General features: G+C 37.0%; 1 protein-coding gene across 4 annotated transcripts in view; it reads right to left on the reverse strand.

Moving 5' to 3' along the window:
• The window catches only part of Thoc2 (THO complex 2), a 120,870-nt gene that overhangs the window by 92,528 nt on the left and 2,110 nt on the right, over positions 1 to 26,232 (reverse strand). For all 4 annotated transcript variants that reach the window (XM_028881613.2, XM_028881614.2, XM_028881612.2 and 1 more), the window contains exons 2-4: positions 11,554 to 11,612; positions 3,897 to 3,988; positions 1,682 to 1,733 (exon numbers count right to left, since the gene is read on the reverse strand). In XM_028881613.2, coding sequence (XP_028737446.1) covers positions 1,682 to 1,733; positions 3,897 to 3,988; positions 11,554 to 11,612 — 203 coding nt within the window. The remainder of the gene's footprint in view (positions 1 to 1,681; positions 1,734 to 3,896; positions 3,989 to 11,553; positions 11,613 to 26,232) is intronic.

Below are 26,232 nucleotides of genomic sequence, written 5' to 3' on the forward strand. Positions count from 1 at the left end.
CATATGTCTAAACTATGAAGGAAAGCTATATTTTAACAAAATAAGTCAATTGAAGAAAAACTAATAGAATGAAGAAGCTAATAACTGGTGATTACTAAAGACAAAATATATTCCTACCACTACTAAGAGATAACAGCTATCACAAAATGTCTCCCATAAACTGGTTTCCTGTGTATAAAATTTAAGGAAGAAAGAAAATGTTTTTAAATTGGAACTTGTTCAGTGCTAAATTTGTTAGTATCAATTTCAAATATTAAGTTCCTTTTTTCATTTTGTATAAATCAATCAAATATATAACCATGAAAAATGTACTTTATCATTAAAACCAGGATAGCTTAGAATGAAAAATAGCACTATTAATAATTATGCCAGGAGTGGAAAAAACTAGGACACATGGTCAACTCATGGGTGGTCTGTTTTTCCCATTTATCATTCACATGTATTTTGACCTGTCCCTGTGCTAAAATCTGAAACACTCTCAAAACTCATACACAGGCATTCATATTAGCTAAGACCAAACTCTAGATACTCAGTAAGCCATTTAAGTAACTCATCTAATCCTAGAAATTGAGCTAGCTGGTACACACCTTTAATCCCAGCACTTGGGAGGCAAAGGCAGGTGGATCACTCTGAGTTCTAGGCCAGCCTATTCTACAGTGAGTTCCAGGACAGCCAGAGCTACATAGAGAAACCCTGACTCAAAAAACCAAGAGAGAGAGTAATGAGCTAAAATAACTCTTTCTAACTTGACAAATCCTCAGAGTATAAATCTTGTTTTATAGGTAATATATGTCTAACAATGTTGTTAGTACTCAAAGCTAAAGAAAGCACAAAACTGATGAGAAAGCCATGCTCAGTTATTTTAATCAATAGCTAAAATTAGACAAATTTGTAAAACACATTATTTGTAAATCTATGTGTTCCTTGGGAGGGACACTACCTTTAACCATAAATCAAAGAAATGTACCTTTTTTATTTTGGATAGATACAAAACAGATTTCTTACTTGCAAAACAAAAGTAGTTTTAATTACTTTAATACAAAACAGATTTCTTACTCGCAAAACAAAAGTAGTTTTAATTACTTTGACTAATGGTACTCATTTTAAAATTAAGAATCAAAAGGGTACAACAGCAAAGTAGTACCTTCACAGTATCTTAAGTTTGAGATTCAGAGAAATCTCATTGAATGACATTATAGCGTCACTAAAATTGCAGAAACTCAGACAAATGTCAGAAAATTTGACTCTTACTTGAAATTAGCTCATTTAGCTCAAATTTATATAAATATACATTGTCAAACACTCAAAAATTATACTACGCTGGGCAGTGGTGGCGCACACCTTTAATCCCAGCACTCAGGAGGCAGAGCCAGGCGATCTCTGTGAGTTTGAGGCCAGCCTGGTCTACAGAGCAAGATCCAGGAAAGGCGCAAAGCTACACAGAGAAACCCTGTCTCGAAAAACTAACAAAAAGAAAAAAAAGAAGAAAAAAAATTATACTACAAAGCTACTTTATAAATTAGTTGTAATGACACTTGATTTATAAAACTATACTCTGTATAAAGTTAAAAATTACTAAAGATTTATAGAAAAATTTGAGCATTTGTAAAACTGTGAAAGAAAAGATGAACATAAATTTACAAGTACATGTTACATGTGAAATAAAAGGCTTAAAACCTACCTAATATGCAGAATACATCAGCAAGAATAGAAGGCATATCCTCACGAAATTCCTAAATTAAAAAATAGATTTACAATTAATTCTAGAACAGTACACAGAAAGTGTTATTATTTCAGAATAATGGTCATCAATCAACTATAAGTCAACTAAACTCCAACATTATGTGATTTCAATGTCAGCATGGTCTACATGTCCCAGGCTAGCCATGGCTACATGGCAAAATATGGTCTCAAACACCACCAAAAAGAAAAAGAAAAAGAACCGCCTATTTAAATTTCAACCACAGAATAGCTAATAAAAAGGCAAGAACCTAAAGAAGCACCTCAGAAAAGCACTAAAACGTAGAAAAATACTTCACATGCACCTAAATAAAGACCATCAATAATTATACATTTTCATCTAAAACTTTAAATATTATAACCATATCTGATCCATGCAAAAATTATAGTACCAGAAGATCAAAAATTACATCAATTAAAAGCAATTATTCCACAATTCAAAATTCTCTTAAGATGAAATAATTATCAAATTTTTTTTTCTTTTTTTTTTTCAACTTTCTCTTTAGTTTGCTTTCTGAATATTTAACACTGTCACTCAAGAATCGCTGTTGTATCTGATTAAACTACAGCAATTTTTTTTCTTTATTCACTCTTCTTTATAGTTTTTGGAAAAAGACCCTCAATCCTGTTTCTGTATAAAAACACCAGCATTATTCCACATTTGCCTCTTGACTTGTTACTCCCATGGTCAATTTTAGAGCTATCTCCCATTAGTAAGGATCACAGTTCAGTTACTGGAGTTAGCAGTTTTCTGGCGCTATAGCAACCCTAAAATTCATCTATTTTCAGAGACTGTAAAAAATAAAATTCTAAAGACAAAAACCAGCAGCTGCTAGTCATGTAAGTCCATTTCTGTGACTAAGATACTGGACAAATGTCTAATACTATGGAAAAGCCATAACAAAGGTAACACAGTGTAGGAGCACACAGATATAATGAAGTAATCAAAATAAAGGAGACACTAACTAAGGACCAGGGATACAAAATGTTTATTTAGGCTATTTTCATAAATGGAAAAATAACTACAATCAAATTGCACAAACAGACTGAAACTACATCAACTCTCAATTTACAAAATGAAATGATCTTAGTGGTCTATCAGTTTTTCAAGGGCTATCAATACAAATACTCAGGTTAATTGAAGATCAGAAGTAGAAAGACACAGGAGTTTTTCCAACATAGAATATTAGTTGTCAAAGAAATATACCACTTCAATATGAACTAATATTACTTTTAACACCTGGAGACAGTTTCAGAATGAAAGAGAAATACATATTAAAATTCCTACTGCTCAAATGTACTGGGGTGGTGTCACAACAGCTAAACTTAAAACTTCCAATTAAACAACCCAAGAAAAACACAAAAATCATGTGAAGCAGATTTCACTCTCCAACAGAAAATATCTGACTATAGAAATATAAAACAAAGAAAATTCACAATGAGACCACAAATTCCCCAATATCACCTCAATACTTACTACAAGCTGGACAAATAATTTACACAAATCTAAAAACCAGCCTAACAACAGGATATCACACCACTTGAAATTATAAGTTTACAATAAACACCCTAACAATTAGCAGTTCACATTCCAGTTCAAATTATCAAATCACCAATGACATGATTCATATGCAATCTACACTGAATCTATATTGAAAGTATCTGCTCTGAATCTACCCTAACTTCTCTAATAAATGTAAGCAAAATTGAATTAGCCACTTAAAAGTTTTTAAAAAAAATTAGCTGTTATTTTCTAAAAATAAGTAGGAAGCAGATACAAACAAATGAATGTCAGAGCTATGCAACCATGATTTAAAATAATTTAACTCTTAATTTTAAGAAAATTTTAATCCTAATGACCAAAAACAACATTCTTTCAAAGTACTTAAACTAGTTTAGAGTCAAAACATGAATTAAGGACGCTTTTTGCTTTGACTTCATTACAGTACTTCTGTTTAGCTCACCCAGTTTGTACAACCTTTTCTTCTTACAACCAGACAGAAAGACTAAATGTCAGTTTCTTCATAGCAAGAATGGCTTGCCAGTAGTACCTTCAAACGATTATTTTGACAAAATACATGTTATACATTTCAAAGATCTTTGTATCAAAAGTGAAAAGATATGCAACAATTACTGTTTTAAATATATATACTTACGCTAATATCATTAAGAACACTAGATGCCTGTTCATGCTTTAAATTTCCTTTAATGACATGGTATGACAACTCATAGAGAGCTTGTTGAAAATCTGTTGAATATAAAAGACATAAGTGTAAAGACAGTTTAACAAGAAAGGCAAACTCTCCTGGAAAATCTATTTATTTCTCATAATTATTATAAACATCAGTAATAAAACATGTATTTATAATAGTTCTCTCTAGCAACTTATCTTTTTACTTCTACAGAAACAACACTAATGGGTTTAGGAAAAAGTTAACCATTCCTTCTCTACTGTAATATGACTAGTGGTTAAGCATTCTCTTCTATTCTTTCTATGACTGCAAATTTCACTTATTCCCACATCTACTACGTACATCATTTAGTATTTTGATTCCTCTTCAATACTTTTCTTTTCTGGTAGTCCTGGGGCTTAATGTGTCCTAAGCAAGTGCTCTACCAATAATCTACATCACCAGCCATTTTTAATTTTAGACAAGGTCTCTCTCCTGCCTCAACCTCCCAGGTACTGGATTTACAGACATGTACAAGCACACTTGACCCACTAACCCATTTTAAAGCATTTTCCCCATATTCTTAAGAAATATTTTAAATAAATATACTGTACCCAACAAGGCATAAACAAAATTAACCATTTCTCCACCAGCCACATCCAGAGATTGGTCTAAACTTGTTCAGAATATACACAATTCAATCTTGGGGCTACAATGAAACCTAAGGAGTAAACATGATAGGGAATTCCTTCCAAAACTCTACATTTCTTTCTCTTCAATTTCTATCAGAATTCAAACAAATAAATACTTATGTATATACATACAAAAGTGGCAATTTTATGAGAACTATTAACTACAAGTAACCCATGCTATTATCATGGTCCCATTTCCTCAACAAAAAGTTTTTTATGAAGTAGGGAGTTAGAAGTTGACAAAATACCTTAGGGTCATTATTTTCTTGATTTTCGTATACTAAATTTTTGATTTCCTTCCAATAATTAAATATTGAAAAACAAATATCTTTAAAAAATACTAGTCGGGGGCTACTGTCATAACTTAGTACAGTTCTTGCATACCATGCAAGAAGCCCTGTGTTCCATCTCTTACATGACATAAAACTGGGCATAGCCAAGTGCTTGTAGCCTGTAATCCAAGCACTTGGGAGATAAAGGCAGACAACAAGATCTGCAGTTCAGGGTCAACCTCGGCACACATATCAAGTTACAGGCCAACATGGGCTACATGACACACCTTCTCAAAAAAATAAAAACATAAATGTAAAATAAAGCCTAGAGCTGAAGTGGTAGAATGATTCCCTAACATTTCTGAGACCCTGAGTTCAATCCCCGGAATGAGAAAATAGAAAAGTACTCAAAGGAAACTTATTCCAAACACACACAGACACCAAGCATGGTAGTGCACAACCAGTCCACAGTTCCAGCACTCATTCAGAAAGCAGAGACAGGAGGATCAGGAATTTAAAGCCATCCTCATCTACATAGCAAGTTGCAGGCCAATCTGGCTACATGCGATCCTGTCCTACCCCATTTCACGCTTAAAGAAACTAAAAGAAAGCCTAGTTATAATCCCCTTTTAGGGGAAAAAAATCAATTTTTTTTTCAGGGCAAAAAAAAAGTGAAAAAAGAAATGCTCAAAAAAAAAAATCCCCTGGTATGACTACTAATCACAAAACAGGAAGAAAATAAAAATCAAAATGTGCTGTCTATCTCCTTTTAGCCAATAAGGACATTATTTAGCAATGAAATTTGTCCATTAATTCATCTTCTAAACATTATCAATTCATTATGAAGAACTTATTTTAAACATTCTGTCCTTATAAACATGTTGCCTTCATTGTGTTTAAAAGTAAATACACTATATAAATAAAGAAAAAAATTATTGTTATGGTAGGAATGAGATCAATTTTATATATTTATGTCAATAAAATTCCTTAGAAAATATACAATATTATTTATTTAAAATTATCCAGATGACTTTTTAAAGCAATCACTTAGAAGAACCAAACATCATTAACTTCAAATATATATATATATATATATATATATATATATATATATATATATATATACTGTTCATTGGAACTCTATGAATTCTAATCTTAATCACAGAAGACTAAAATAGAGAACAAGTGACCCAGGTCATTTTGCTGAACAAATGAAATAAAAAATGAGCCAAATTATAATCCACAAAGTAGCCAAGAGAGCCCCTAATTCACAACTTTTCTAAATAACTATTTTTAAATGATCATGAACTCCTATTATACTTAAAGAAATGGTAAATGCAAGCTTCTTTTGTTTCATGGTGTTTAATCACAGCAATAGAAACCCTAAGACAGAAATTGGTACCAGATCATGGGGTATTGCAGTGGTGGCATTTACAATCTGATCTGGAAAAGCCATTGTGTGCTCAGAGGTCAGGGAGCCAAAATGATAAGACTGTTGAGAGCAATGCACATGATAGAGGCTTGGTTTTTGATGTTTTAAAGAGAAGCAGAGATAACCAGGGTCATTTGTGTGATTTTTTGTTGTTGTTGTTTGTTTTGTTTTCCAGACAGGGTTTCTTCTGTGTAGCTTTGGAGCCTGTCCTGGAACTCACTCTGTAGACCAGGCTGGCCTTGAACTCACAGAGACCCTCCTGCCTCTGCCTCCCAAGTGCTGGGATTAAAAGCATGCACCACCACCACCACCACCACCACCACTGGCTTGTATGATATTTTGTAGGTCAACTGGAGTAGAAGAGAGAGCTGTGATTAGCAAGAGACCAGAACTACTAAAGTAAAACCTCTGATTTACTAGGGAAATTGATGCTTGTTAGGTGGAGCAGAGAAATAAGTGGTGATTAAGAAGAGGCCAGCATCAGTGAGGTAAAATCTTCTGGAAAAGAGGCAGGTGGATCTCTGTGAGTTCGAGGCCAGCCTGGGCTACAGAGTGAGTTCCAGGAAAGGCACCAAAGCTACACAGAGGGACCCTGTCTCGAAAAAACCAAAAAAAAAAAAAAAAAAATCTCCTGGAAAGTGCTTCCTCAGAGTCAGCACATAAAAGCTGTAGTCCAGAGGGGACCAAGATTGTACCCCCATGCTGGCAGAGAACTTGGTAATATCTAAGAGTTTCCCAGGTGGTACTGATTTTGTAGGCATTAGAGCAGTAGTTCTCAACTTTCCTAATGCTGTGACCCTTTAATACAGTTCCTCATGATGTGGTAACTCCAACCATAAAATTATTTTGTTGCTACTTCATAACAGTAACTTTGCTACTGTTATGGATCATAATGTAAATATTTGATATGCAGGACATGTGATATGCAACCATTGTGAAAGGGTTGTTCAAGTCACAAAGGAATAGACACACAGGCTGAGAACCACTGCATTACAGAGTTGTGACGAGCAGCACTCTGAGAGACCAGAAGAAGCCATTAGTGAAAGTCCGACCTCAGTTGCAGTGAAAATCCCAGAACTAAAGAGGTCATGGAAAGTAGCTGAAGCTTGGCACCACGGGAGACCAAGACAGGCCATGGGTAAATATACAAATGAAGTAGAAGCCCCAGGAATGAAGGGGTCAAGGAGAGAAGAACACTTGGCACCATGTGGCAGGATCAGAGTCCCTGAAGAAAACCCAAGAAATAATAGTGGTGAAGGTGCAGCCCAGTTACAGCAGGAGACCCCAGCATTTTGGAGATGCCACTACTATAGGATGAATGTCAAGGACAGTGCAGTGGAGCGGAGCTGGCCTGAACCTAGGAGACTAGCCGCATGTGCTATACGGATGGCAGAGCCAGAAGTGCTGCAGCCAAGGTCCTTTGGTGCCTAGATGATCATGAGTAGCTCCCAGACAACAAGCACTGAACTTTGTATACTGCTGAACTTTGGTTTTGCTTTGCTTTGATTGTGCCCTGGTTATTCTCTCTTGGAATAAGAAAATATGTAACTTAGTTTTTATTTTACAGGAACACATAAGTTGAAAGACTTCATTTTTATTTTTATTTTTTTTTATTCTTCTTTCATTATTACATCCGGACCATAGTTTCCTCTCCCAGTCCCTTCCCCTACTCCACCCCATTCACTCCTCTTTTCCCTTCAGAAAAGGGCAGGCCTCCCAGGGAAATCAACCAAATATGGCATATTAAGTTGCAATAAGACTAGGTCCCTCTCCTCATATCAAGGCCGAACAAGACAACCCAGTAGGAGAAAAGATGTCCCAAAAGCAGGCAAAAGTATCACAGACGGCCCCTGTTCTCACTTTTAGGAGTCCCACAAGAACACCAAGCTACACAACTGTAACATTTGCAGAGGGCCTGGGTCAGTCCCACGCAGGCCCCCTGGTTGTCGGTCCGGTCTCCGTGAGCCCCTATGAGTTCAGGTTAGTTGATTCTGTGGGTTTCCTTGTGGTGTCCTTGACCCCTCTGGCTCTTAAAATCCTTCTTCCCCCTCTTCCACAGGATTCCCCAAGCTCCGCCTAATGTTTGGCTGTGGGAAGAGACTCAATTTTTAAAGTGACTTTGGATTTTTAAAAGGAGTGGATATTTGGGAAGCTATGGATATTTTAAAGGCTTTGATATTTTAGGGAGGACTGAACTCTGAAACAGAGACTGGCTGTTTTAAAGACACTAAACTTTTAAAGTGCTGAATTTTAAAGAGTGAGATTTTAAAGTTGGAATATTTTATATTGTGATATTTAACATTAATATGAGGTCTTGGGGATGAACAAAAAGTAAAGGTTATAGTCTAACAGTGTTGTGTTTGTGTATCAAATTGACAAGGGGTCAATTGTGCTAGCGAGTTTTATGCTAACTTGTCACACAAGGTCACTTGAGAAGAGCAAACCTCAACTAAGAAAATGGCCACCGGAGACTGGCCCTTGAGTAAGCCATGGTACATTTTCTTCATTGACTATTGATGACTGATGTGGAAAGGCCCAGCTCACTGTGGGCTGGTGATCAAGCAAGACAAGTAAACCATGAGGAGCAAGCCAGTAAGCAGCACTCCTCCATGACCTCTATACCAGTTTCGGCCTCCAGGTTCCTGTCTTTAGTTCCTGCCCTGACTTCCCTCAATGACTGACTACAAGCTGTAAGAAAAATAAACCCTTTCCTCCACGAGTTACTTTTAGTCATGGAGTTTTGTTACAGCAGTAGAAACCCTAACTAAGACAATGGTGCTTTAAAACTACAGAGCTAACCAGAGTTGGAAAACTTGACACTTACATTCACAACTGCAGAGAAACACACAACCTTTATATATGAAAAAAAATCAGTGAACACTTTACATTAGTGCTAACACTTTAGAAAGAGCAGTTTTAAGCATAGAAACAAAACAGAGGGATACTTGCATATAAGTGTTTGATGTCAAGTTCTTTCAGAAGAGCAGTATGAGCTCTTAACTGCCAAACCATCTACCTAGCCAACAATGTTTTATTGCTACCAAGTAGAAATACCTTTTAAAGGGAACAAACAGTATGTACAACAAAAATTGTTTGCCTGAAATGAAATTAATTCCAAAGCATAATAAGGGATATGTACAAGACACTACCCATAGTAAATCCAAAATAAAACAAAGGAGATCGGGGGCTGGAGAGATAGCTCAGTGGTAAAAAGAACTGGTTGTGCTACCAGAGGCTCTGGGTTCAATTCCCAACACCCACATGGCAGTTCACAACTGGCTGTAACCCCAGTCCCAAAGATCGGACTCCCTCTTATGGCCTCTGCAGCACTGAACTCACACAGCGCAGACATACATGCAGACAAACACTCATACACATAAAATAAAAATAAATTAAATGAAAAAAAAAAACAAAGGAGATCTTAAAGAAAGGGTATTAAGTCAATTTCTTCCATGCACAACCAAACAGGGCCTTAGACCAAAGATTAGCTACTGGCAGAGATCAACCTGTGGGTCTATGTGTTGAAGAAGCAAGCAGAGAAATGGAAGGAGAATACTGGTTATCCAGTCTAAGGCCACAATCCTAACTATTTTTGGATCTATGTGTAAACTAAAACAATGTAAATGAACTATAATTATATACTTGTTAAGGATCCATGTTCTTTCAAATCCAAAAGAGCAGTAACACATTAACTTCATAGGTTTAAATTTTTTCTTATCCACATAAAAAAATCAAAATTAAGTAAGAAGTTTAAAATAATAAGCTGGAGAAGAAAAAAACTGAAAAACCTAGTGGTTTGGGAGTGTTTTCTTTTTCAGGGGCTCTCATAATGTATCCCAGGGTGGCTTCAAAACTCTCAATCCTCCTGCCTCTTCCTCTGCCTCTGCCTCCCCAGTGCCAGAATTTTTTATAAAGACACTTTTGTACTTTCCTAAATTTCCAGCAGTCAACTTAACTGAGGCAAACAAAAACATATAAACCTTGAAAGTCATTGTGAGTAATCACATCATACAATTTTTTTTGCAGTACTAGAAACAGAAAATAGGACTTCCCATCTGCCTGACCAGTGCTCTATTTGTGAGCTACACATTTACAGCCCAATTATACAATTTTATATTTAAAAAAAAGGTAAAAATCTAATTGTCAGTGTCATGCTAGAGACATGGGTTTTGGGTTTTTATTTGGTTGGTTATTTAAAGACAGGGTTCCACTATACAGCTCTGATTGGCCTAGAACTCACTTCATAGCCCAGGCTGGCTTTGAAATCACAATACTCATCTCAGTATTAAAAGTTCTGGGATTACAGGAATGTGTCGCCAAACCTAGCTGAGATGTCTTAAAACAGAGCTTACTAAATAACAGAAACCAAAACTTGCTGTTTCAGTTGTTAAAAATACTTTCCTCTAAAGCCTTCAAATGTTCCCTCTAATAAAGTATATTCTCTCAAGTTAATGTAATATTCAATTTTTGATAAAACCAAAGTAAATTTTTCTATATGAAAAACACTGTTCTTAATCATCTAGTCACAATGCCATAATGTAACTATAATAAATTTTATAATTTTATAATTTATATATTTTGTTAGAATAGAGTTATAAAAATTGATTTCATACTGAAAAAACATTACAAGATTATCTTCAATAAAAGCTACAAATGAAAACACTATAAATCAGACACAATTGCTTTTATTCTGGCTTGTCTTCTGCCAAATCCATGTGCTTAATTTTAAATTAATGAATGTTAAACAGCAAAATCCCATAAAAGTACAATCTATAGCCTGCTTAATTATGTAACGTTTTACTTAATAAAGCCTGTTTGTGATCTACAGCAAACAGCTCCTTTGCTTATGTTTTCATGACAACTGCCTTTAACAAGCTCCCCAGACACCAGCTGAACACAACCAGCTTTAGTAAAAGCACTGAACGGATTGTGTGGAAATTTTCTAGTGCAAATAAGATCAAAAGAGTTTTTCTTCCCAGGATAGCTTTCTTTCACATTTATGATTGGTACAGCTAACTACAGAAATCTAAACAAATGTACAAAATCTCAATTATGTAAGTCAGGCAGATGAAACAATGTGTGTATTCAAGATGTATAATCTTACTGTAACTACAGTTATAGTACTGACTATAAGGTCTTCTATTACATGCACTCTTAAACCTTTGATTTTCACACACAACATCAACTGGAGATTTATAATTTTATCAAGCCAAAAATGATAGCTATGATACTTTTGAAAATCATACCTCTGTAAGTCGAACTGTCATGGCTTTTATTTTCACTGAGAATCCGGCATAAATGCAAACTAGAATAAAAACAAACAAAATCTGTCAATTTCCAATCCTAAAAACACTTGATTCCTAAGGAGCAAGTTTATCTCCTAAAAAGTATATGGAAATTTCCCAGACACATTTAAATACCTATGATCACGACAAAATAGTCAACCCCAATCTTCTCTAACCCATCAGAACTAGAGAATGATCATCCATTATTCTGAAAAACTGGCAAATAATTTTTTACATCAATTTTTTTCTGCCTCTCGTAAGTAAACATGGGGTAACCCAATATTAGATAAGAAATGTCTCTACTGGGCATAGTAGTGCATGATTGTAATTCTAGGATTCAGGAAGTAAAGACAGAAGAATCAGCCTCTGCTAACATAGCAAATTTGAGACCCTATCTCAAATGAAATGTCTCCATTTTCAACTATTTCAGCCAATAAAGAGGGAAAGGTAGATAAGGAATCTAGATTTCTCACTTTCTCTCTCTCTCTGTCTCTCATAAAGGCTAGAACATAAAAGGGTCACTATGGGAGAGGGTAGCAGAAAGACAGAAGAGAGAATGATTGGAGTTGAATGTGATTACAGTAAATTGTATACATAAACGAAAATATCATGAGACCCATTATTTTGTACATTAAAATATGCCAATAAAATGATAGAATTAGAACATCTTCATTTTAAGTCATCTAACAAAAAAATTCACCATCTGTCAATGGCTGTTCACATCATAAAAACAGAGTACAAACATTATGTCCCAGCTACTGATGAAAAAATACACCACCCCAGAGGAAACAGAATGTCAAAGAAATAGTGCATTCTCATCTTCACTGTCACACTACAGATAACATGCTATCTGCTACAAAGTAAGACAATACAATACAAAAAATTTAAAGGTAATTGTAGATGAAACAAGATTGGCAAAAAGGTGGTGACTACTGAACTACATCAAACTAGAAAACGTGCAAACTACAATAAAAACAATCAAAACAGCAAAAAGGGCAACAGCGAGGATGAGAAGTAATATATTGTGAATAGGAGTATCTCTTATCTATAATGCTTAGAGCCAAGACTATTCCAGAACATAGGTTTTTTCATATCTCAGTTCAGAATATTTTCATGTAGTTATGATGTCTAAGGACAGATTAAGGCATAACACAAAATTCATTGTTTCGTATATATCTTACATATATCCTGAAGGTAATTCTTTAATAATTCATTTGTATTTTATGGACATTGGTGTTTTGCCTGCATGTATGTCTGTGTGAAGGTGTCAAATCGCCTGGAACTGGAGTTACAGACAGCTATGAGCTGTGGGTGTTGGGAATTGAACCCAGGTCCTCTGGAAAAGCAGCCAGTGCTCTCTCCAGTCCCCCTTACAGTAAATTTTTAAAGATTCATTTTTATTTGTGTATGTTTGTATTAGTGTACAGCATGTTCAGGTGCCTGTGGAAGACAGAAGGTGTCAGAGATCCCCTGGAGCTAGAGTTACAGGCAGTTGTGATCTGCCCAACAGGTGCCAGGACCTGAACTCAGAACCTCTGCAAGAGCAGTTAAGTGCTATTAACTGCTAAGTCATTTCTACAAACCCCTAACAATAACCTTACATAATATTTTTCAATTTTGTACATTCAACAAAGTTTACTGTACAGCACACAAGATACTTGTCATTTTACTCCTCTGTACGCAGACTTGCAGGCAAGAACCTGGACATGCACAGAAAAGGTGTTATTGTAGCTGATGGGAGGAACGGAGACTTTTTTTTCTTGGAGACACTAAACAAACTGTGTTCTTGCAACCTGGAAGTTTCTACCTGTGGTATCTCAGTGCTCAAGAAGTTCTGACTTTGGGACATCTCCAACCTGAGCTAAGGGATGTCCAACTCTTCTTCCCTCCCTCCTGTTCAGAAGAATCATCACTCTTATGCTTATAAGCACATTTGTCCTTATAGTTGATTGATTTTGCTCTTCCCAGCAGCTCTTTCTCCCCCATACATACACTCTGGGTGATCTCACCCACTTCTAAGGCAGTAATTCTTATGTGTATCTATTTCCAATTTTATCTCCACACCAAATCATATTTATAACTGCTACTGGATTTTCTAAGAGCTTGGTAGACATGCTAGACAAAAAAGCACTCGACCCTAAAATCTTGGACATCATCTTTCAGCATAGCTGCAACCCAGAGACTATCTAAATAATTATTACTGTTTAAGAATAAAATCTCTATTTCATTCATTATTAATTTATGTAATTCCAGAACACAGAATTAGAGTACAGTCCAGTGGGAAGCCACTTCTTAGCATACATCAGGCCCTGGGTTCAACCTCCACCACCTACAAAAAATATTCCTGAGCTCTGAAATATTTGGTTTCTTTGAGATATGCATTCCACTGGCTCTGCCTCTGGAGTGCTAGCCTAACTTTTAGTTTGGGGGACAGAGGATCTTAGCATTCAGTCCAGGCTGGCCTGGCACACTTGATCCCCCTGCCTCAGTGTCACAAGCACTGAGATTCCAAGTATGCAATATCACATCCCATGCTGCCCCTTTTTAAATGTCTTTTAGATACTCTGATAAAATGATAAGTTTGCATAAAGAGTTCCTGCTCAACATTAAATTATTAACAGTTGTGTGCATAGAAACTACTTGTACATCTACTTTTTTCTCAGACAGGGTCTTCTTATTAGGGTTGAATAGTAGTCACTATGTAGCTTAGACTAGCCTCTAATTCATTGTAATTCTCTCACATCAACCACCCAAAGTGCTGGAATTATAGACAGTCACCAACATTCAACAGCCAGCACAGTTGTTTTTAACTGTAAGCTTAACTATTTTGTTTTTACAGAACACCATTTTTTTTCCACTTGAAAACAACTAACAAGTTATGACTACTGAAACCAAGATATTTGGCAGGCCATTTTCTCAAAAATGAACTGAGTTTGTCCCTTTGAGGAAAACAACAGAGTATTAATTCAGTGAAAAATATTTCCAAGTGGCCAATATATGAGGTTATAAAATGGCACATGGATAAAAGATCCACTCCAAATGAAAGAGAAATAAAATGGATTTTATTTACAATGTATCAAAATGTCACTGCTTTGTATTTGTTCGGGGGGTATATGTTTTAGGGGTTTCTGGTTTAGTTTCTTTTCTTTAACTTTTGTGTTGCGGGGTATTGGGAAGGCACTCTCACTACACTGCTCTAGCTGGCACACAGCTGACTATACAGACCAGGCTGACCTGGAACTTCCAACAGTCCTCCTGCCTCTGCTTCCTGAGCACTGGCTTCACAGGCATGCACCACCACCACCACACCTGCTACTAATGTAGTTTAAACTACCACTTGGGGTATAGGGAGAAAGGATCACCTAAGCCCTTGAAATCTAAACAAGCCTGAGAAAAAAATTAAAAGCAGGGCCAGTGAGGTGATGACTAAGCACAGATGCTGAGTTCAATCCCTGGAAGGAGAAAACCAACCCTCCCACACACATACACAGTGAGAGAGAGAGAATTTTGACACCCAATGAGAGAGAAAGAGAATTTTGACAGGATATAAAACAATATGCATGATTACCAAAAAAGTCCAATACAATTGTGCTGCCCTTGCCAACTATTTAGCTGTATGAGGCTAGATTTTCTTCATAACCTCAATCACAACAATCTATTACAATCCCTAACTCACAATAAAAATCAATGCCAGGTTAAAGAAAAAAGACTGAAAAATGAAGGGCTGGCAAGACAGCTTAGCAGACACAGGCTCTTGCCACCAAGCCTGAGAATTTGAATTTAATTCAAGGAACCTACACAAAAGTGGAAGGAGAGAAATGACTCCACAAAGCTGTTCTCTGATTCTCTGACATGCAAGCAATAGCGTGTTCTCTCTCTCTCTCTCTCTCTCTCTCTCTCTCTCTCTCTCTCTCTCTCTCTCTCTCTCTCTCTCTCTCTCCTGCCATACACATTCACATACATGAAATAATAATAATTTTTAATTTTAAATCAAAATGAAAAGAACCTAGGTGTCAGCCGGGCTGTGGTGGTGCACACCTTTAATCCCAACACCCGAAAGGCAGAGGCAGGCAGATCTCTGTGAGTTTAAGGCCAGCCTGGTCTACAAAGCGAGTTTCAGGACAGACAGGGCTACACAGAGAAACTCTGGAGAACCTGAGTGTCGTTAATACCAGCACTCCTGAGGTGGAGGCAGGATGATTGCCTTGAATTTGAGGCCAGACTGGCCTACACAGGTGAGTTCCCAGGAAGATTACAGATCAAGACCCCATTTCAAAAGTAAAATTATTTTCCTAAAGTAATATAGGACACCTTAACTAACCTTGGAGTCAAAAAGGAGCATTCCAACACTCAGAGGACTGAGGCAGGAAGATTGTCTTGAGTTCCAGGAAAGTCTGGACTAACATCAAACCCTGCCTCAAAAAAAAAAAAAAAAAAAAACAAGGAAGTGGCAAAGGGAGATATTTAGTAAGCATAAAGTATACTAATATAGCAGACAGTGGATAAATTTGATGATATTAAAATGAATCGTTTATATTCATCACAAGTCACTGTTAATCCCAAGTGTAGTGGCAGATGCTAATCATTAAGTTCAGACCACCCTGGGCTATACAGCCAGACCTTATCTCAGAAACAACAAAAGATCACTATCAAGCTAGGCGGTGGTGGAGCACGCCTTTAATCCCAGCACTCAGAGCCAGCCTGGGCTACAGAGTGAGTTCTAGGAAAGGCTCCAGAGCTACACAAATCCTGTCTCAAAATACCAAAAAAAATCACTATTAGCCAGGCATGATGGCATATTCCTAGCACATATTAGCACATGGGAGGGTGAGGGAGGAAAATTTGTCATGAGTTAGAAGCCAACCTAGGCTACACAGAGTTCCAGGACATCCAGAGCTACACAACCAAGACCAAACCTCAAAAAATCAAATGGTTAAGGTTACTGTTTTAAGATTGAATATGTTCTTAGTACATATAACCCACAAACAACATGAAGCACCTCAAGAGAGCAAAGAAAAATTAAATTGAAAACACAAACAAAAGACATAAAGATCTTCAAAAGGATAAATCTAAAATGATGCTCAATGAAAATATAAGCCACAATGATGTATACTAATGCATACAAATCACACTGGCTTTTTCTAAGTTTTTTTTTTTTTTTTTTTTTTTGGATGCTCTTATTTTTGAAACAAGGTTCCATGTTGTCCAGGCTAACCTTGAATTCCTGATCCTCCTGTCTCAGATTGACCTATCTTCAAATCATTACTATATGACATTAACTTTAAAAGTCCGGTATGGTGACACATGCCTATAACCCCAGAATTTATGAGGTGAAATATGGAGGACCAAAACATAAATGTCAAAATAATGATTACCACAGAGGAGGTAAAAGAGAGATCAGAAAAAGAGGTTATGTTACTCTGATGGCAATGTAAAATAGGTGGTATATGCATTTTGGTTTTTGTTTTGTTAATATGCTTTTTGGTTTGGTTTGGTTTGGTTTTGAGACAGGGTCTTCAGTAACCTTAGCTGGCCTGGAACTCACTAAATAGATCAGGTGGGCTTTGAACTCAAAGTCTCTGAGTGCTAGGATTTTAAATACATGTCCATCAAGTCTAGCTGTTAAATTGTTTTTTTGACAGTAGGTCAGCTTTGTAGCTGAGGCTGGCCTCAAATTCAAGCCTCTCCTGTTTTAGTCTCTGAATGTTGGTTTACAGGCAGTTACCCCTATATCTGACTTGCATTTGAATTGTATAATTTTCTAAGCTCTGCACATTAGTATTTAGGAACTTCTCTATATTTTTTGTTCAATTTCACGATTTAGAAAAAAATCTTGCTGGGGCGATGGTGGCCCACACCTTTAATCCCAGCACTGAGGCAGAGCCAGGCTGATCTCTGTGAGTTCAAGGCCATCCTGGTCTACAGAGTGAGTTCTAGGACAGGCTCCAAAGCTACACAAAGAAACCCTGTCTCAAAAAAACAAAAAAAAATCTTACAGGTCAACATTCTTTGAGATATGATCTCAATATGTAGCCTTGACAGGCCTGGAATTCACTTTGTAGACCAGTCTGTCTTTGAACTCACAAAGGTCTGCCTGTCCCTGCCTTCTGAGTACTGTGATTAAAGGCATGCACCACCATGCCCAGCCATGCCAACCTTTTAAAGTAGAGGAAGAGAACCAATGAATTCCTATTACAAGAGTTTCTTTCCTTCTTTTATGAGAATTTCAGGAGTACTATATTTACATCATTTCTACCCTACCCTTTCTCACCTCCAACTCCTGCGCCCCCTCCACTCCCTCTCAAATTTATAAGCATGCCCCTGGCATGTGCTAAGCCCAGAGTTCAATTCTCAGCACTGGAGGAATAAGCTTATGATTCTCTTTATATATCCTATCTTATGCTAATATGATGCCACAATACCATCACCTACAGAAATTATCTATGCTGAAATTATATAAATTATCTATTAGCACACTCTGACACCTTGCCACTCTGTATCATATATTTTGATACTCCATTTGTTGGTTAGAAAAAGGCAACAAAATAAACATCTGCTGGTCCACAATTCACTTACAATTTTTTTCTTTGCTGTTGTGCTACTGGGGATTGAACCTACAGCCTTGCATGAACTAGGCAAGCACTCCATCAATAGGATGTATCCTTACCCCTCTTCTGTTTTTCTTTTGGCAGTCAGTCTGGCCAAGTTTATCAAGCTAGCCTTGAAGTCACTCTGTAGCAAACCACAAATTATGATTTTCCTGCCTCAAGTAACACCAATCCCAGCTACAAAATTTTCAAAATTAAGAATAAAAGGCCTATGAAAAGAAATTACTAATTAAATCTGCATAAAATTTAAAAATCTCATTATAAATTTTTAACCACCCACCACCTATTAAAAATTTATTCAACTAGTAAAGAATATCAGATAAGGCTAGCAAGATGATGGCTCAGTGGACTAAGACCTTGTCTCAAAAAAAAAAAAAAAAAAAAAACTTGCCAGTAGAGAGAATTTTCACATATTCTCAGTACTAAGGAAAAAAAATCTGAGGCAGCGCTTCTCACCCTGTGGGTCTTGACCCTCACAGGGGTCACATATCAGATATTTACATTGTGATTTATAACAATAGCAGAATTATACTTATGAAGCAGTAACAAAGTAATTTTATGGTTGGGTGTGGGAGCCCGCAGAGGTTTCCTAGTGAGAACTTACTCAGGAACAGAAAATCTGAGCTTGCTTTACCCAGCAGGGTTGCATAACGACATGATTTGTTCATGGGCGTGTTTACCAGGTGTTTGGAAGGGTCTACACTTGGCTATACCGTGTGGTTTGACTTAGCAAGGGGGAGGTCTTTTACTCCACCCCTTGGCATTGTTATAAAAAGCCCTTTTGATGCAGGGTGGTGGTGGCCCCTGCCTTTAATCCCAGCCCACAGGAGGCAGAGCCAGGCGGATCTCTGTGAGTTCGAGGCCAGCCTGGTCTACAGAGTGAGATAGATCCAGGACAGGCACCAAAACTACACAGAGAAACCATGTCTTGGAAAACAAAACAAAAAAAAGCCCTTTTGAATAAACTTCAAGGCTGGTGGGTATTGACCCAGGCCCTCCTGAAGCTATCCTGTTTCTGTCTTTCTGCTTGTCATCTAGGTCTCTCTGTCTATCTGTTATTTCCTAATTCCTCTCTCCTCCACCTAAGAACCCTTCAAAATGTGGGAGTGGGCTCCCACAGTTGGGTGTTTCCACGACATGAGGAACTGTATTAGAGGGTCGAAGCATTAGGAAGGCTGAGAACCACCTCAGATTCTGAGATGGTGGATATGCCAATGACCCTGTATTTGTATTATTTTTGTACATGTATTATTTCTGGAGAATTTTTGGGTTTTGATTTTTGAAACAAAGTCCACATATCCCAAGCTAACCTTAAACTCATTATGTAGCTGAAGCTGGCATTGAACTCCTGATCCTCCTGCCTCCACCTTCCAAATGTTGAGGGTACTCAGCTTTGTATACATGTACAGAAAAGTCACTGTGGGCTGAGGATGTGGCTCAGCTGACCCAGTGATCACCTAGCATGCATAAGCCTTGGATCTGATTCCCAGCAGCACACAAACCTGGTATGCTGGTGACAAACACCTGTAATTCCAGAGCTTGGGAGATGGTAGCAGAAAGATCAGAAACTCCAGGTCAACCTGAGTTATAACAATAAGCTTGAGGCCAGCCTTCGAAGCCTGACGTGTTGAAGGAAAGGTAGGAGGGAGGGAGATAACGAAGCAATGGAGCCAGCTGTAGCACTTCACGCACTTGAAATCCCTAGCCCTTGAAAGACTGAGGCAGGGTTGACAAGTTCAAGGCCAGCATAGAATACAGAGTAAAGTCCTGTCTAAAAAGGGGAGGATGTAGAAATTTTATTTCTCCTTCTTATGACAAATGCATTCGTTCCCTCCCATTTTCGACAGCTTCATCTTCTGCTACTTTCAGCAATGTTTTTTCAATATGCCTTCCAATGATTGAGGAAGGATTGTGTCAGTATTCCACACTCCTACCTAAGGTACAGTCATCATTACATAACTAAGAAATAACTGAAATGTCATTCTATATTATCAGTCCCTAGGCCGCAAGCACATTTATTAGCCTGCAGATAGTATTGTCATCGTAAGCTATTAATTAGCACCTCAAAGATTTGTTCAAATTGTGTACAAAATCATTAATGGGTTATCATATTCAGGTGATTCACTTGCATAACAGATATATGTGTTGCCTTACTATAAAATGGGAATTCTTTATACACTAGAAAGCCAAAAACAACCAGTAGAAATTTTCCCATGATAAGAACTGCAGATTTAGCCAATAGTGACCCTGAATACCAGTAATCCCAGAACTTAAAACCTGAGAAAGGAGATGGAAAGTTCAAGGCTGACCTAGGATATAGGAGTACCCAGTCTCAAAAAAATATTTTCAGGTATAGATTTAACTATGTTCTTCCTAAGCAATCCACTAATAGTAAACAAGCAAGTATACTTAGAAGTAATTGGTTCTGAATGTTGCATCTGTCTTAGCTGTCGAACACTTCTAGTAAACTATCCTACATTACAGAAGGATGACAAAATGACCTCGAATAGTTGCCCATTCTAATATGACCTTAAACTTATTCAAATGTTCTCTCAGTTCAAAAATCACTATCATTTCACTCTCTTAATGTTTGAGTTTACCGGTGTTTCCACTTTTCAAACAGTTTTGTGCCGTTATGGAAATGCTGCCTCAATTCCCTGAGAACAAGGACAGAAATTTACATTCTGTCAAAGATCTGTGAAAATCTGAATGAAATGAGTTATGTTCTTCTAAGGATTTCAGAAGTATATTGTGAATGCTTCTTAACATGAATATTTAGCTGTTCATCTTACTTACTCCCCATTTTTTCAGCAAGAAGGAAACACAAACAAGCCTGAATTACTTATGCTCACAGCTTGCAAGCTTGCTTCACATATAAAAGACTGATGGTCACCTATGCTTCACTTAGTGGTTTCTTGTGTTTTTTTGTTGTTGTTGTTTTGTTTTTTTTTGTTTGTTTGTTTGTTTGTTAAAGCAAAGTGCTTCCTCTATTATCAATGCTATAACAAAAATATTATCCTCAAAAACGAATACTAGGACAAAACCATCTTACCTTGTGGAAACATGCACTTATCAAGAAAGCAAGAAATGTTATAAAAGACAAATTAACAAAAGCTCTACACTTGTAAGTAGGAAAAATCAGTTACATTAATGGCACTCACTCCATTTCAGCATTATAAAATAACTTAGCAAACAAAAAGTAGTAACTTAATAAATTCCTAATGTTGCATCAACATTTTCTCAATGAATTTCTATTACTAGAAAAACAGATCAAGATTTACATTTAGTTCATGAATATAATTTAAAATATGAAATCAAATTAGAAAAGGTTTCAGGGCCAGAGATGTAGCTCAGTTGTTAGAGTGCTTGCCAATATATGAGGCCCTGGGTTTGATCACTAGGTGTGCTATCATGGGTCCATAGCTACCCTTGTACTTGAGAAGTGAAGGTATAAAATCAGAAATTCAAGGTCATCCTCAGCTACACAGACAGTTCAAGGCCAGCCTGGAATACATGACACCCTGTCTCAAAAAAAAAAAAAGTTTCAGGGGTTGGGGACAAAGCACTTAGGACACCCAAGAAGGAGAATTACCAGGAGTTCTAGGCCAGCATGAACTAACGCAAGTTCCAGGCAAACCCAAGCTCCTTAAGAATTATTGAATAAAACAATTACCTTTAGGAGTCCTCTACTGTTCTGATACCTCTTGGGGAAAAAAACATGTTACAAGTTTTATCATTTTTTTAAAGACTTAAGATTTCTTTTTGGTGTATGCATGTGTGTTTAAATGTGTGCACCATGAGCACTGCATGCAGGAGCCTGCAAAATTAGAAGAGGATGACATATCCCCTGGAACTGCAGTTGTAGGCAGTTGTGGGCCCCCATCCTAGAGCTGGAATCCCCAGTGCTTAGAACAGTAAGTGTTCCTAACTGCTGAGATAGCACTTCAGCTCCCAAAGATTTCTTTTTTATTACTTTAATTATGTGTATTGTGTGTCTCTGAGTGTGCATGTCATGTATAGCATCCAAGGATGCTAGAGGTAATGAATTCCTTTGCAGTTGGAGTTACTACTTGTAACTGGTCACCCAACATGGACAATGGGAATAAACTCTAATCTTGTGGAAGAGCAGTCCATGTTCTCACACTGAGCCATCTCTCTAGCCCTAGAAGTTCTATAATTATCATTTAAAAATATATTTGGTGGGCCAGATAGGTGTCTTAGTGGATAAAGGGACTTGCTGCCAAGCCTGATGACCTGAATTCAATCCCCTGGTCCCACATGGTGGAAGGAAAAAACCAACTACCACAAATTGTCTTCTGACCTCCATCCTAGCATGCACAATTGGGCACACACACACACAATTTTAAAATGTTAAAAGTAAGTGACAACTTTAAATGTGTGTGTGTGTGTGTGTGTGTGTGTGTGTATGATATATATATATATGTATATATATATACACACACATACATACATATACACATATAATCTCTAGAAACTAATAGTGTATAGGAGGTATGTGAGGGATAGACTGTTTTGATGGACAAAAATTATCATTTTTTTCTGCTTTATTACCCAACAAAACTTATATAAGTTCTTCTATCTAACCGACAGTTGGTTTTCATGGAGCACAGTTATATATTTGTCCTCCTTAAAACCTTTGGCAGTCATGAATTTGAAAGAGTGAAAAAGAGTTATATGGAAGGGTTTGAAAGGAAGCAAGGGAAGGGGAAATGATGTAATCCCATTATAATCTCAAAAACTAAAAAACAATTTTTTTCAAAGCTCTGGTAGTCCCTATGGTGGTGGACACAGTAAAAGAAGGTTTTGAAGACCCCAGAAAAGGGTTACAGTTGTCAGCTGGAGAGTTGTCAGGGAAACTGCAGGCTACTTTGAGACAGGAAGTCTAAAAGTCTCAGACAGAAGCAATGATATCTATAGCCACAAATTACTAGCGAAGCTTGAATAGGAAACCCTTCTTGTTTAGGACTGCCACAAGCACATTGTGCAAGAAAATGCAGCTATTGATTAATGCAGTAGAGTATCAATTAGATATAAATTCATAAGGTCTCTGCCTTAGCATTGTCTTTTTATTATATCAGGTCTACTGTTCTGAAGATTGTGGTTGTGGTATCAGGAATAAAAAAAATTAAGGAACGTTTCACTAAAAAAATAAAATGCCCCACAGTTTGGACTGGGTTTTGTTGTTGTTCTTGGTTTGGTTTGGTTTTTGTTTTTCTTTTTTTTTTTCAGTGCTGAGGATCAAACCCAGGGACTCTGAGTATGCTGTGCAATTGCTTTACCTTTGAACTTATTTCCAGTCTCATGCTGCTTTTAGCACTACGGACACTGTAACTCTCACCATAACTATATACTGGTAACATGCTACAGATAAGAAAAACTTGACAACCTCATGAAACACAACTTTAAAAACACATTTTAAAAAGCTGGGCAGTAGGGGTGTCTGCATAGTCCCAACACTTGGGAGGAAGAGGCAGGCAGATTTCTGAGGTCAAGGCCAGGCTGGTCTACATACTTACGGACAGCTGTTCCAGGACAGCCAGGGTTACACAGAGAGATCCTGTCTCAAAAAAAAAAAATACTTTAAAAACATAATTTTATAAACCTATAAATGTATTCATTCTACCCTCACTTTTAACATTTCCAGTTGCTGTTTTATATTTAAGACACTGTTTCCAAACAAAGAATTTTTTGCATGTATTTTCAATACCATTTGTTTTAACAAGATGAAAATGCCAATATCTCTAACATGATTTTTTAAACCCTCTAAAATTAAGCTACATGAAACAAAGTTTCACATAAGGAAAAAAAAGTCAAATAATGAAAACAAAGTACAGGATGGTGATGTGTTTAAAGTATTTAAATAGTGATTTTTTTTTTTAATTTCATTATGGCAGGGCCTGATAGTGCAGGCCTATGATCCCAGCCATTTGGGAGGCTGAAATGGGAAGGTTTCAAGTTCAATGCTGGTCTGGGCAGCTGAACAAGACTCTGTCTCAAAATATAAGATTAAAGGGCTAAAGATGTAATTCTGTTGGTACGTGCTTGCCATAGTATGCCATATGGCCTGGGTTCAATCCCCAGTACTGCATAAACCAGATGTGATTTTCGTATAATTCCAGCACTTGGGAAATAGAGGGAAAATCATAAATTCAAAGTCATTCTCAGTTATACAGTGGCTTTAAAATATATGAGACACTGTCATTTAAAAAGGAAGAAGCAGCAGCAGCCATCACCTGGCAGAGGTAGGGCATGCCTTTAATTCCAGCACGCAGGAGGAGGATCTCTGTGAGTTCAAGGCCAACCTGGTCTATAAAGTGAGTTCCAGGACAGCCAGAGCTACACAGAGAACCCCCCCCCAAAAAAAAAAAGAAAGAGGAAGGAAGAGAGAGAGGGAGAGAGAGAAAGAGAGAGAGAGAGAGAGAGAGAGAGAGAGAGAGAGAGAGAGAGAGAAGGAAGGAAGAAGAAGAGAAGAAGAAGGAAGAAGAAGAAGGAAGGAAGAAGGAAGAAAGAAAGAAAGAAAGAAAGAAAGAAAGAAAGAAAGAAAGAAAGAAAGAAAGAAAGAAAGAAAGGAAGGTAGAAAAATACAAATACAGGAAATCATGTATTTAAGCAAATTTAAACAAAATTATCTAGACTAAGAAAGACAAATACCATGTTTTTAAGTGTACATATAGATGTGCATAGGTCATGAAAGTGGAAAGAGATGAGAGAGAAGGAGAGACCTCAAGAAAGAAAAGGGTAGATTAAAATAGGTAATGAGGTCAGCCATGGTGGAGTATGTCTTCAACCCCAGCACTTAGCAGCCTGGTCTACAAAGGGAGCTCCAGGCCAGCCATGGAACTCTTACATAGTAAGAGCTTGTCTCAAATTAAAAAGAAAAAAAGAGTAGATATGGAATATATGTGACATAAAAGCAAACTGTAGGACTACTTAGGAGGAGAAAGGTGACCAGCAAGAGGTTGGTAGAGGAAAGTAGTAGGAAGGAAGTCAGCAAATTAAAGTATAACATATGCACGAAAATGCCATAATAAAACCTATTGCTTTGTATGCTAATGTAAATAATTTTGTAAAGGGCTGAAGATATAGCTCAGTAGTAGTATTTGCCTAGTATGTACAAGGCCTCTAGGTTCATCTACCAGTAAGGCAAAAGTTAAATTAAATAATTCATTATATTATATAGCTTCAGGTTTTTTTTAGATATTTTTAATTGTGTATATGTTTGTGAATGTGTGTGTGTGTGTGTGTGTGTGTGTGTGTGTGTGTGTGTGTGTGTGTGTGTGTAATACAGGCACCTGAAGAGGCAAGAGGTGTTAGATCTCCTGGAGCTGGAGTTACAGTCTATGAACTATGAACCAACAGATGTGGGTTTTGAGAACTAAATTCAGGTCCTCTAGAAGCACAGTAAGAGCTCCTAACCCCAAGACATCTCCCCAGTCTGTGTAGCTTTGTTTAATTTTCTTTTAGCTTTCGTTGTTTTGTTTGAGAAAAGGTTTCACTATGTAGCCTCTGTTGACCTCAAACTCATGGGACCCTCCTTCATCCTCCCAGGTGCTAGGATTACAGGTGTTGGCCACCACACCCAGTTATGCCATCCAACTTTAAATTCTCAGCTAGTACAGGGGTACATGCCTATAATCTTAGCACCCAGAAGAGCAGTATAAATTCAAGGTCAGCATGGGCTACAAGGTCATTGTCTCAGAAAATGAGATAAGTCCTCTTAATATAACAGGAATTAAATATATTTATATAATCATTAAGCTAATCACACTGATTTGGATCTACTATAATTCAAACCACATTCCACAAGCTATGCAACAAATACACACATGAAAATCCTAAGTACAGTTTTTAAGTAGCTCTTTTAACACTAGGTAGCATGGACCATGTAAAAATATATAAACTCAAAATTCCATTTTAACTAGATATTCTTGACTTCATACATCACTTAGTTTTTCTCCAACCACTGCCAGTTACAAGTGAAGCAGAACTCCTCCTATTCATAATACTCATT

The sequence above is a fragment of the Peromyscus leucopus genome, chromosome X (assembly GCF_004664715.2).
Source record: "Peromyscus leucopus breed LL Stock chromosome X, UCI_PerLeu_2.1, whole genome shotgun sequence".
Classification (NCBI taxonomy): Eukaryota; Metazoa; Chordata; class Mammalia; order Rodentia; family Cricetidae; genus Peromyscus; species Peromyscus leucopus.